Source organism: Perca flavescens, chromosome 13 (assembly GCF_004354835.1).
Source record: "Perca flavescens isolate YP-PL-M2 chromosome 13, PFLA_1.0, whole genome shotgun sequence".
In the NCBI taxonomy this organism is placed as follows: Eukaryota; Metazoa; Chordata; class Actinopteri; order Perciformes; family Percidae; genus Perca; species Perca flavescens.
This window is the reverse complement of record NC_041343.1, coordinates 4304716-4318984: the sequence shown is the minus strand read 5'-3', so window position 1 is coordinate 4318984 and position 14269 is coordinate 4304716. Positions and strand designations below refer to the sequence as shown.

Sequence of the window (14269 nt, the reverse complement as noted above, 5' to 3'; positions counted from 1 at the left end):
CAGTGGGTTTGTAATTAGCAGCCATTATCAGGGACAGCAGCAGTGTTGGTCTTGGGTAACCAAGCCAAACAGATGAGTTGTAAACATCACCTTCCTGCTCTATATAGCCCTGAGGAACAGCAGGGGCCAACTCAATCCTGGCCACAGGCAAACTTACTGTACTTCACTTTCTTAAACCTATAGTGAGTAGTTTCTGTCTGCCCCATGAGGAATTCTAAGTAATGACAACAACACTGTCAGCGCATCCGCATGATACAAGCTTTCTGTGTTTGAGGGCTGGGTATCGTTCAAAAATGTTCGATACCGGTACAGATACCAGTACCGTGACTTTGATACCGCTTCCTAAACTTTTTTCGATTTCAATTTTATAAAACAAAAATTACTGCACAAATCTTTTTACTTATTTTTCGGGGTCAGTCCTATGTTCCCACAGCCCAATGGTCCAACAGTCCTATAGTCCCACAGCCCTGTGTTCTCACAGGCCTATGTTCTCACAGTCCAATGGTCCCACAGTCCTATGTTCCCACAGCCCTATGTTCCCACAGGCCAATGTTCCCACAGTCCTATAGTCCCACAGCCCTGTGTTCTCACAGGCCTATGTTCTCACAGTCCAATGGTCCCACAGTCCTATGTTCCCACAGCCCTATGCTCCCACAGCCCTATGTTCCCACAGCCCTATGTTCCCACAGGCCAATGTTCCCACAGGCCAATGGTCCCACAGTCCTATGTTCCCACAGCCCTATGCTCCCACAGCCCTATGTTCCCACAGTCCTATGTTCCCACAGCCCTATGTTCTCACAGCCCTATGTTCCCACAGCCCTATGTTCCCACAGTCCTATGTTCCCACAGCCCTATGTTCTCACAGCCTTATGTTCCCACAGCCCTATGGTCCCACAGCCCTATGTTCCCACAGCCCTATGTTCCCACAGCCCTATGGTCCCACAGTCTTTTTTCTTAAAATTAGGCCCTTTGTTCCCACATTTCTAGGACATTTTCAAAATTAGGTCTTGTGTTCCTACATTTCCCTTCAATTTAAGCCCTATCCTCCAACAACATTTTTTAGGGTTAGGGGGATAACATCTGATACAAACTTATGAAAAAGGAAATGTGGGAACATAGGGCCTAATTTTGAAAGCAATCTTAGAAATGTGGGAACATAGGGCTCTGGGAACATAGGGCACGCTCCCTATTGTTCAGCTCCTACTACGTGAGCCCTGTCTCCGTGTAACGTAGAGTTTTTCCTGCGTGTCTCTATGTCGTGTAACGTTAGGCAGCCAATCACGAGCATTATGAGATCTTGGGTGGATTGGCTCACTGACACTAATGAGATTTACTCCTTAGGTTTTGAAATGTGGTATTGAATGACGAGGCAGTTTTTGATACTCGATACTTTAGAGGCAATTGGTCAGGCCTAAAAAGTATTGAATTCGGTACCCGGCCCTAGCTGTTCGCACCCCCACCCCCTCCTCCACACAGTTGCTAACATGGAGGATTAAAAGAACATGATGGATTATTCAGAAGAAGTCATTATCTTGTAATTTTAATGTCCTCTTCGTCTCCAAAGCTGAACGCTGCTCTTGTCCTTTCTGAGCGGTGATGTAAAATGCATCACTTGAGTTTCTGCGCGGGAAAGTCACCGGACACCCCAATCTTCTGAACATAGTCCTACTGAGAGATCCAGAGAGAGTTGTGTGGAGCTGATAGTCTTCATTAGCTTTGGAGCAACTTTTTTGGTAATGGCTTGAATGTAACGGACGTTCAATAATATCAAAAAGTTACGCGCTAAAATGTAACTTAAATTTACTACATCCACAGACACTCCCATGGCAAACTGAAACCCAATTTCAGAAACTGTGAATACATCCTGTATGGTAGATATTTCAAAATAAAATGTAGTCCCACAATCATTTGAAGTGTGTGTGATATGTTTTTTTTTTATTTGGGACAATAACGTAAATAGAAACTTCAATGTCACAAGGGAAAATAAATGTAGCTCCAGTCAAACATTGTTGCGTACAAAATGCAACATGAGCTTTTATTACACCGCTCAGCTAGGACACATTCCACATGTAAAGTCCTTGCAAAATGTCACACTTGATTTCTATTAATTAAACATTTTTTATTCCAAACTATAAAACACATCTGTAGTGTGAACAAAACACAATAAAAATTCTTATAAAATGTAAAACCTTGATTCTATTACCATTAGTAAAATCATCAAAGACTAATCCGTGCGCACAGCACGTCAACTCTCACCATACTTTTTGTTGAATCCTTCCTAAAATTCAAGACATTTAAATGTCGAGTTAGTTCAATTAATTGTTAACAAAATAACTTTCTACTTTTGCTATTCTCTTACAGAATGTTCTGTCTGATGCAAACTTTGTGTAACAATAAAAAAAAGTAAAAAGGTATAAAGTAAAAAAAAAAAAAAACACAAAAAAATCTTAAAATATAAAAGAAATCCCAGAATGTAAGAAATCACCAAAAAGAACTGAAGGAAGACAGAAAACGATTTGGAATGTGTTTTTTTTTAAATAACATTCGTTGAATAATGCTGAATATATACACTTCACTATCAGTAAAGCAGTTTGTACAAAATCCCTCCCTATTTGGGAGAACTAAGGCCCTAATAAAGTCTTGCAGCAAACAAGCGTGTTCTGTGAGGACAACTCCAGTGGCGTATTTCTTCTGCCTAATGACTGCTTTCTCACTGTCTGGCATCCTGTCTTTGTGTCTTTCTGGCCTGTTCAAAAACACACTGGCTGAGAAGTATCTCATTATCCCATCCTCTAATGAGTGGACAGGATAAAGAGAGGAAAAGAAAACTTTAGAAACTCAGTGGAAGTCATTTTAAGGATGCTAAATAGTAGCCGCACTGCCCTGAGGTAAACTGGGTAACTATTAACAAACTAAATAACAGCTGTGCATTATCTAGCAGAGGTGTCTCAAACATCAAGGGGTTGGCACCAATTCTATTTTAAAATCCAGCTATGTATCTATGATTGACGCCACACGTCAAACCCTGAATTATTTAGACCTTAAAAATTCCAGCGCTCTCAAAAAAAAGGGAATCAGTTGCAGTATGATGTCCTCCCCCTTCTTCTTCTTCTTCGTCTGTGCAGTTCTGACGTTGCTGTGAGGTGTCTTCTAAAGTTCTGTCGTATCTTTTTTACTCTCCGGGCAGGAGTCCCTAAGTGTCAAAGGGTTTGGGGTTTCTGCCGGGATAGTGTGCTCTGTACTGAGCCTCCATTTCCTCCACCCAGGCCACGCTCCAGTCCCACGCAGGGACGGGCTCCAGCTCGCAGAACGAGTCGCCTTCGGCGCCAATCGACGGATACAAGGCGCTGAGGGGCGAGGCGGGCGGAGAGAAGTCTAAACACAGAGAAGGGACGACATGTTGACATGCATTTCAATACAGAGTGGAGGGAGATTATGTTGAAACAGAACGGCTCTTTGCCTGCGGAGAAGGGAACAGGAAAAAGTAAACATTTCAAGACCTCGGAGGAGAACCCCTTCACGCTGATTGTCGGAGGAAAAAGCTCATTTAGAAGCTTCTTTGAAGCAGCTGTCCGTCACCGGAAATAAAAAACTATTCTAATATGTTCGAGGCACCAAAACAAACATTGCCCATTCACCACAGCCACGTTCTGGATCCTAAAGGTACTATTGCATTTCAAAGACCTCGAGGAAATGTAGCCGTCCAGGAATAATAATAGTTTATTTTAAGCTGAAGGGTTCAAGCAACAGAGGCCAGGCCAATCCATGTGTGAAAGCGCATTTTGCGATGCTTCCCCATCTGAAACCAGCTGTTCCTGCTCTTTTTTTTTTAATATGATTATCCTTCAAGCACACTTAACCTTAGTGTGGATGGTTAAATGGCAAATGTAAAACGGTTCCTTTGCTGACAAAGCAACTTGTATTTAATAAGAATATTAACCATCCCCACCACAGACTGGGACAAAGATCTATTGATAAATATTGATGCAACCCTCTAGACATTTGCAACAATATCTTTTGGATGACCAGCAACGCCAGCTCATTCAATACAAGACCATAAGCAGAACACACAGAACTCAACACACAGTGCACAGTCCATCTGGAGGTTAAATTTGCTGAAAGGTCCTAAGTAATTGCCTGATGACATCTTAGATATTAGACATAATGTCTTAGGCCCTGTTCAGACCTGGTATTACATGCATCTTGGGCTCTGAGGACAGGTGTGCATTGACGCATTGAGATCAGACTCAGACCACATCCGGAGGTGGCCTGGGCCGCATATGACCACATTATTTTAGCAGTGTGTACGCGTATGTGTCCTGGGCCATATTAAGGACCAGCCAATCAACTGACATCCTCTGCGTAGGCAGAAGCATAGCGTTCTCAAATCGCCTAAGCTGGCTTTGTCTCCGACGTCTGAAAACTTCAAAAAGTCCATAGATATATATGACCACAGTCTATGTATATTACCGGTGTGTCAAACATGTTGGGCCATTTGGTTTGTCAGGAACACGTCGAGGACTAGACCCAGTCGGTACCGTTTCCATTTATTCATTTCATTTCTGGCATTGCTGCCTCCCGCCGGTTAAACACAACAACGCATTTGGTCTTTGATGGAAGATGGAATCGATGTTCGTGTTTACATGCACATAGAGTGGAGAGAACTGTTTACAAGTGGTCACTCGAGACGCATTCTAATGCCAGCTGTGAAGTCATGTACCTAGAGCTGGCCCCTTGTGATTGGATCACTCAAGATGCATGTTAATGCCAGGTCTGAACAGGGCCTCTGTCCCTTACAGAAACAGACGCACGCACCGCCACTGACCTACTATACAGTGAAGGAAAACCTAGTCAGGCACGTAGGTTACAGGGGGGGGGTACTAACTTCCAAAAGCCTATTGTCTTCCGTACATTGATTCATGAATCTTAACCATCACAATGACACTCAAAACTAACTTGTGTCATGAGTTTCATGGCTGTGTGCTACCAGTTAGGATCATCGGTAGATGGAAGGCTCCATCTAGTGGAGCAATGCAGGAAACACCACAGGCCAGGATCCCCTGTTTGAGGAGGATTTTTGACATGTTTTAACTATTGTTTTTGACACTTAGATAAGTCAATCAAATCACACATTGAAAAGTAAGTTTGTAAAAGCAATGGCTCCCAACCAGTGCAAGATAAATCTAATGTTTGACAAGATGACTGTGGAATAGACAAGCAGAAAAAAAAACATGTCTCTGTAATGCAAATTCAGTCTAACTTTGTTTTGTTTTCTTGTGACTTACTGAATAATTTTACCACTAAAAGTGATTGTAATCAAATAAAACATTAGTTCAAATGGTCATTATTGGTAGACATATGCAGTCTAAAAGGCTGGGAACCACTGTCTTGAAGAAGAAAACTGCGGATATTTGGTCTTTTTGTGTTTGTTAACAAATTATCACGTTCTGATTCCCCAGGTTTTCCAGACTGAGCTGAACATGTAGAGTAACTATTGTGTGTTTGTAATGAGCATGGCCTTTCATCTGCTTATTGTACCTGACAGAGAGGCTCCGCTCATGCTCTCGGCCGCCGCCGCCAGCAGGCGGGCGAAGTGTGCGCTGTCGCCGGTGTAGCAGCTGTCCACCGAGCTGATGAGGCTGGAGCGAGCGCTGGCCATGTTGCTGTCCGTGACCGAGCTCCAGGTGTTCCACAGGGAGCCGTCCCATTCGCTGTAGCAGGAGGAGGGCGTGCTCTGGAGGCGGGCGCGCCGCAGGCCAATCGGCGGGGCCTCAGGCCCCGCGGGGGCGGGGTCATCCTCCAGCTGAGTGGAGCAGACCGGCCGACGGATGTAGCCCACGGAGGGTAGGAAGGGGGGGGACAGGGACGGACGCTGCTGAGGCAGGGCACTGCTGACAGAGAGGGGGGTGGGGGGGAATCAGATGACTACTGCTGTAGAAAATAGTAACATATATGTACTTTAATATCTCTCAGTGGAAAAATGCATGTATCCTTCAGAAACTATGTACTTTAATATCAGGCAGAAATCATTTACCTCCATTGAGACGACAGATTCCTATGTCTTTAGATTAAATGCAGCTTTATTCACACACAGAGCACGCACACACAGAACACTAAGTTAACAGACTCCTTTATACCGTTTTGACCTCACATCTGGAGAGCCCCTCGGTCAATCACGTAATCACAACACACACCATGGTGGTCTCTGGCGTATGTTAGGCACCTCCAAGAGGTCATAGGTGAAGATTACATTTCTTGTTTTTCAGCTCTCCTTCGCACGAAACATAACAACCAAACTAGAAGAATATTCATTCTCATGGCATCCGATATCATAGTGTCATACCAAGATGTTTCCCTTAAGTCCTCACCCCTCAGGCCCCTCATATCACCTTTTAGATGTTATGTGCAGTCGACGCATCATTGAACAGTATATAAAATATATTTAAAAGCATACAGAATTCATTTCATCCAATCATCCATATTTCGTGATTTAAATGTTTTTCATAAATCAATGCTATTGGTCTGTCTGCGGGTTTAACAAATATTTAAACAGTGACTAGGCAATTTAGTCTGACTTTATCTGAGGTAAATTGCTCAATAAAATGTTTTCATTTCCTGAAAAACAGCGGTGAACATACAGGGTTTTCACTCAACATTGACAATATGCTTTAATATAAATGATGTCTATGAATCATGGTGTGACCCATTGCTCAGTGACTTTCCAGACCATGTCCGAGTAAACACATCCATGTCAGTTCACCTTCTTAGAATAGACCTTAAAGAGATATTATCTGATCTCATCATATCATCTGATATAGCCTGGCTGCAGGTCTGTCAAAGCTTTTGATTGGAGGAGAGAAGGGAGGATGACTTGTATATACTGAACATTCTCTGTACGTGAAGTTAGTTGCTCTGCAGAAGAGCTCAGTTTTTATATTGCATCTTGGTCTCCCTGAAAATGAATTGATTCAATCGGCCGTAGAGAAATCCACCACATGCTATCAAGTAAACTGGCAGGAGAAGAACAAATTGTTGTATTAATGTTAGCATCTTTCTTCTAAAACACAAAATCTGCCAGCCAGCTAGGACCCACTGAGTAAAATCTCTACCTGCATCTCTCCGGTTTGGGGCAGAGCTCCAGATACTGGCTGGCTTCCTGTGCTGTCAGCGTGCCGCTCTGGTCCTCGTCCAGCGACATGGAATATGATGTAGCAGACGGGTGGCTGTAGGAGGGAAAGCTGCTGCTGCTGCTGCTGGTGGTGGTTTTGGGTCCCAGTTGCCCGCAGGGATTTGACGCAGCACACACTGACTGGAGAGAGCCCATGTCCCCTGTTAGCTTTGTAGAACGACTGGAGCTGAGGGAAATGCAAAAGACAGGCATGTGAGACTTCTTTTCGCCGACCTAACTTATGAGAATCATTCATGTAAAAATGACTAAAATGTTAAGAGATTTTCTATAACTCTGCACCTCGCTGCTGAACTCAGGAACTCTTCCTTTTCATATTTCACATTTTCAATAACTTTAGTTTTTATTGGTTTTGCTATACATTTGCACTATTTAGTACGTATTATTGTATTGTACATATTACTTATCTTTTTTAAATTGTATTTATTACTTGTCTTTTTTTATCTTTATTTGTATATATTACTTATCTTTTATATTATACTTGTTGTACATGCCGTTATTGCACCGTGGGTCGGAGAGAAACTTATTTCCAATTGCTCTGTATGTCTGGCACATATTGCAGTATTGTCAATCAAGATCCATTATTGATATTTTAATTACAAAGAAAACAAAACATATACCAATACAACACACACAAACACACAACACAAGGACAGTACGTCAGAGGTTACAGAACAAAGGAAAAATATATATACACACATATATGCACATAGATACACATACATGTGCTTGTACTTACATATATACACACATACACCTATACATACATACACACATACATACTTAGGATGAGATTGCATCACCTTAGCTTGGTCAGTCAAAACAACCAATTTGACATGAAGTTGACTTGAACTGTATCGACATAGTGTTTCAGCACCATGGATAGCACCGCTGTCCACAGGCCGGGTGAAAGCCACGGAGCGGAGGAGGACCAGTTTCCCATTCATTTATTCAGGGACGGTTCACTGAGAGGAAGTCTCTCTTTTTGCAGGAACGCCCTGATCACATTCACACAGTCACACATTCAGCTTACAGTTACACATATGGCCACTGGGAAGCTCCACTGGAGCGATTGGGGTTAAGGGCCTTGCTCAAAGGCACCTCAGTGGGGATGAGGGAGGGAAAAGCGCTGCTCTTTCACTTCTTGTGCTGCTTTCAGCTGTTTGTCTCTCCCTCATACATATTTACTGCCAGGGCCCGGTTCTGAAAGTGCTTTCTGCTATGTCCAGCTGTTACTGTGGACCGTGTTCAGTAGGAGACAGTAGAGCGAGGTATTTTGGTTCTCTCTCTCTCTCTCCTCTTCCCCGTTTGTTTCAGTACACCTACAGTACTATGTAGCAAATCTAGGCAAATAATAATTAATTGTTATTTTTGCAATTATTTTATAGATAAATAATTGCAAGTATCCATGTGGCAAAGTATGAATATTGCCTTTGCGCCAAGAACACAATGGCAGAGAGAAAAAGAAAAAGGGAAGCTACAGATCCTGACCGATGGGGTGCAGATGCACTCCTTATACAACTTCAGGACGGGGTTCAAACGTCACAGAGAGATTTAATGCCCAGTCTGTCAGTGCTGTTGCTGTTTTCAAAATCAACACCTTCATGCGCAAATGTGCTTACAGGGACACACAGCAGCAGCGGACAGCTGCTCGGCCTTCTGCTAGCTTCTTAGCTTTTTAGAGAATGTAATTCATATTTTCCTCGTTAAAGATGCATTATTTCACCCACCTGCAACCCATCCACTATTAATCAGAATGTCCATGTATGTGTGTGTGTGTGTGTCACACTGGTTTACCAGTTTGTGTTTGGCCTTTTGTGTGGCTCTTCTGCAAATATAAGCTACTGTATGAGAGCTGCAGTGATGATTGTGTAAACCCGGCCTGTTGGCTGGTATTTGAAATGCGTGCGGTGGGCTAATCAGAGTGTTATATCAGTAACATTAGTGCAAAACATGAATCAATCTCTCTCTTGCTCGCTCACTCTCTGGCTGAGCGGGACTAGAGGTTGCGTACTACGAAAATGGAATCCTGCCGGTTCCACTGCACAGCTGCATTATGTTTTACACTGGACATTAGTAGTTAAGTGAGAAGGGAAAACCTTTTATTTATGCTGCAGTTGGCTGAACTTCCAATGCCCTTTGTATCCTGCACTAAGTGCTTCATTCTGCATGACTTTCTCTCTCCAAACAGCCTAATTAAGCCTAAAAGTATTAAGCCTAAAAGTTGATCTCGTACGTGTGTCTCTTACCCTTCATCTGAGGTGAGGCTGTGTGTGTCCGTGGTGTCCTCTATGGGCATTGGTGGAGGGGGGGGTAGCATGTCCACTAGGTGTAAAGACGCAGAGTAATGCAGCAGGCGAGGGCAGCCAGCAACTTTATCACACTCTGGGTATCCACCTGGACAAAAACATAGGCCAAGTTGAAGCTAGATGTTGTTTGCCTCCGCCAACCAGTCAAGTTGCAGTTTATATCCATATCTGTCCAGATTCATATAATATATGTAGGGAAGAGTTTGAAGGAATTTAATAAAAGGTAACAAGTGTATTTTATGGCAAAACCTGGATGCTTCACACACATCTTCAACCCGGCAGCAGAAAAGATCTAAACAATCACCACAGTTTCAAGATTAGTGTCACCAACTCAGTATCTGACCAAATGCTCTGAATGATGGCCAGAAAAGTGGTTCTGCGCAACATTATGATGTCAAGGTGAAGTGACCTTTGGGATATAAAATGTCATCAACATTTTTTGCTACTTTTCACTACTTCACTACTTTAATCCTCTTAGACATCTGTGTGAAATGTTGTCATAACTGGCGTAGGAATTCTTGAGTTATGGCCAAAAAATGTGTTTTGTGAGGTCACAGTCATCTATTCAGTTCATCCTTGGGTCCGAGTCGATGTTTGTGCCAAATCTGAATTTATTATATTTGTATATTTACTGTATTTATACATGAGGTCCTGATATTTCATGTTCAAAAGAATGGGACAGACGTACAGCCATAATAAAATACTAAATACTTACTAAGACATTGAGGAAATGAAATTCCAATATCTACCACTATTATTTCAAATGTGTGTTATAGTACACGTTGTTTAAGTATAACTACACTTTAAATTGAAGATTACAGGGCAGTTTTCAGAGTCCAAACATGTGGGCTGTCTGTTGAGATAGAGACTGTGTATGGACAACTAGAACAATGGCTTGTGTCATACCGGGCCGGCCTGACGGTATGTGACTGAGTCTCTGTTTGTAGACACTGGATGGTAAAGCCTGCTTCCTGGTCGGCACTATGGGGACGCTGTTCACTGCGTGCAACTCTGTGGGGAAACAGATAAGTTACTCTAGGACACATTACCCAATATTCTATTAAACATCATAACCAAACCTGTATGACTCTCTGCATTCACATCATTTTACTACACGCTAGGGCTGGGCGATATGGACCAAAAGTCATATCCCGATATATTTTGGCTGAATATCGATATACGATATATATCCCGATATTTTTTCCGCAAAGTGAGAGCAAATGTTCAGTCAAAGTCAAAGCCAAATATGACATGTCACAAGTAGATTCATAGAAACCGGTTGCAAAATCAAATGAATAAATAATAAACAGGTTTCTTCACCTGGTTCAATGCTCAGCTGTTCAAATAACAATAAATTGTAAACATAAATACTGTATAACAACAGGAGTACCTTTTTTGAAATCAAAGCTCCATAAGGTTTGTTTTAGTTTTTTCCAACGTTTTAAATTGTTACATTTTTCTTCTACACATTTTCAGCGCTTATTTCTACGTCCCATATTTTCTGATATAGAGCTGGGCGATATATAGAGAAAATCAGATATCATGATATTCTTGACCAAATACCTCGATATCGATATTGTGGCGATATATTAGATACTAGAGTCGACAGTTGGTGCTCTCGCAAAATATCTTCACACTTAGATTTTAGATAAATAATCATTAATAATAGAACAGTCTGGTAAGTTCAGAAAAGTACATCACTTCACTGTAATGCAGCCTTTAAAAGCAGGAAAAGACACTTATGGTCATATCACGATATTACGATATCCAAAATCTAAGACGATATCTAGTCTCATATCACGATATCGATATAATATCGATATATCGCCCAGCCCTACTACACGCTGACGCAATGTATCAGAAGTTGAGTTAACATTGTCTGCAGATACAAACACAGAAGGAGGACTTTTAGTGCGTTTACATGCAGTTCAAAAACCTGATTATATCCGGGTTAAGGCAACACCCCTGTTTCTCATACCCCGGTTATCAGACCTAGATAACTCCTTTAGTAACCGGGGGATTCATGCATGTATACACCTTTACCGGGATAAGCTCGGGTTACGTGTCTGCACATGCTCCGTAGGTTCTAACTGCCCCTCGCCACTCCGCTGCGGTGGTTTTTGACCCGGAAATAGAAGAGAGCAGTTGAAAGCAACAGCGCCAAAAACAACAGCAACGACAAAAGCTTTAAGGTCCTATTTTAACGATCTGACCGCAGGGCGTGAAGCGCCTGGCGCAGGTGTGTTTAGGGCGTGTCCAAATCCACTTTTGCTGGTTTGACGGCAAAAAAAAGGCTCCGGGCGCCGGGCGCATGGTCCTAAAGGGTTGTACTTAGTGTCTTCATTAATCAGAGGTGTGTTTTGGGCGTAACAGGCAATCAACCAATCAGAGATCATCTCCCATTCCCTTTAAAAGCTAGGCGCGTTTGGACCTTGGAGCATTGCTGTTATGATGGAGGATTTGCACCATAATATTTTTATTTGTAATATTTTGCATGTGTGTGTGCAGCTGTGCGTCCCTGTGTGTGTAACAAGCATAGTGTGCGCGCGCTGTGCACGAGCCTAGGAGCATTTTACTAATGCTCTGTTAAAATAACAATGAAATGCTGCGTTATTGACTTTAGACCAGGTTTCTGATGGTCAATGGCGTGGTCACTTCCCACTGCCTCAAGATAGCAATACACCCAGAATGCACCTGAACACACCTCCCTGTAAGACCAGCACGCCCAGAATGCACCTGAACACACCTCCCTGTAAGACCAGCACGCCCAGAATGCACCTGAACACACCTCCCTGTAAGACCAGCACGCCCAGAATGCACCTGAACACACCTCCCTGTAAGACCAGCACGCCCAGAATGCACCTGAACACACCTCCCTGTAAGACCAGCACGCCCAGAATGCACCTGAACACACCTCCCTGTAAGACCAGCACCCCAAGAATGCACCTGAACACACCTCCCTGTAAGACCAGCACGCCCATGAGCGCACAGATGGGCGCAGGTACATTTGCTATTTAAACGACGTGGGCGCTGGATGGGAAACTGACAACTGCGTCGGTCTTAAACCAACAAAGAGACTTGTGTCTGGCTTTGCGGTGTGCCGGGTGCAAGATAGGACCCTTAAACCTTTAAACTCACTGAGGACTTTGACATATCAAGAAGACCCACTTCTATCTTCATTTGATTTCATTTCCATTCTCCGCTTGTAATTTTGACAAAGGTCAACCGGAAGAAAAAGCCTTGTTCTGACCAGAGCGTCCCCTACTGTACCGGAGGTTACTCCCGTCATTCTTCCCCGCTCATGTATACTGGCATAACCCGGGTATTCACTTAACCGAGGTAAGATATACCCTGGTTATTCCGGAGTGAAAAGAAGGAACAAAACTGTAGTAGTGGTATTAACATCACATTCCCAACCCTGGACCACTGCTCACCTTGCTTGCTGTAGTTTTTTTCCCATGACTCCCTCAGCACACCCATCCTGGGCTGGGGGCGTATGGCCTGTTTCCATGGTAGCCCCTCCCGGCTGCTGAGGGGTGAGGTCTTTGCGACAGGCTGAGGGAATATCTGGATGGTCTCAGCTCCTTGCTGGTGGGCCAGACCATGAGGCATTTTCGGGCGCCGCCCGGGACTGTTGAAGGTCTTGAGGCCGTTGCCCATCAGGTCCACGTAAAATGTGCCGTAAACGCCACAGCTGTCGGTCACAATGGGGACGGCCGAGTCCACACAGCTGGGCTCCTTCCAGGACACAGGGAGGCCTGGTGAAATACAGATGAATATGTACTGAGACGCCATAGTAGGGCTGCAACTAAACATTAATGTCATTATTGATTAATCTCTTGATTATTTTCTCGATTAAACAATTAGTTGTTTGGTCGACAACATGTCATAAAATGGCGAAAAATGTGGATCAGTGTTTCCCAAAGCCAAGATGACGTCCTCACATGTCTCGTTTTATCCACAAGTCAAAGATATTCAGTTTACTGTCACAGAGGAGAGAAGAAACTAGAACATATTCATATTTAACAAGCTGACATCAAAGAATTCTTACTTTTTTTCATAAAAAAACGACTCAAACTGATTAATCGATCATCAATATAGATGGTGATTAATTTAATCGTTGACAACTAATCGATTAATTGATTAATATTTGCAGCTCTACTCAAGAGGATATTTATCAGATATTGTGAAATATGGAAGGGTCAGTGTCTTTCACATCTCTAGTGCAGTTCATTTGGAATAAAAAGATACATTGTTGCCTTTTTGTTCTGGTCTGTTCCGTGTTCACACTGGCTTATTATGAACCAATCATGAGAATTGGGTCATTTGGACTGACAGGGGACCCACTGATTGGACAGTTTTGATTATGTCATCCTGCATCATCAGCTACACGGACCCAGGTTGGGCAAATCCAATCCTGGAGACTGACGGCAAGTCATGCAGCACGTCACTGTGCGTTATGGATGTATTTATCTGTCTATATGTACAGAGAGCACCATCTAGTGGGCTCAGAAAATAAAGAAAATGGTACAGGAAGCTTCTTGAGGCTCTATTTGGCCATCACTATTATAAACACATTAGAAAGGGACAAAAAGAGAAGCATTTTGTACAGAAATATAACGAGAGGAGTGGCCACTAATGTAAAATGAGCAAGGCACAAGCTCACACCTACCTCTGTTTTAACTGCTTATGGAAGATTGCACTCACATGCTGACGTGCATTGGTGTTGCATTGGTTACCAACTGATCTTGTGTAAATATAGGCTATACATTGC

General features: G+C 43.0%; 1 protein-coding gene across 3 annotated transcripts in view; it reads right to left on the bottom strand.

The window, feature by feature from the left end:
• Positions 1–2526: 2526 nt before the first annotated feature.
• Positions 2527–14269, bottom strand: part of robo4 (roundabout, axon guidance receptor, homolog 4 (Drosophila)) — a 37661-nt gene continuing 25918 nt past the window's right edge. For 2 of the 3 annotated variants that reach the window (XM_028595502.1, XM_028595504.1), the window contains exons 14-19: positions 12930–13253; positions 10402–10506; positions 9436–9583; positions 7110–7355; positions 5539–5891; positions 2527–3375 (exon numbers count right to left, since the gene is read on the bottom strand). In XM_028595502.1, the coding sequence (XP_028451303.1) occupies positions 3194–3375; positions 5539–5891; positions 7110–7355; positions 9436–9583; positions 10402–10506; positions 12930–13253 (1358 nt within the window). In that variant the 3' untranslated portion in view covers positions 2527–3193. The remainder of the gene's footprint in view (positions 3376–5538; positions 5892–7109; positions 7356–9435; positions 9584–10401; positions 10507–12929; positions 13254–14269) is intronic. The other variant, XM_028595503.1, reaches the window with a different exon arrangement.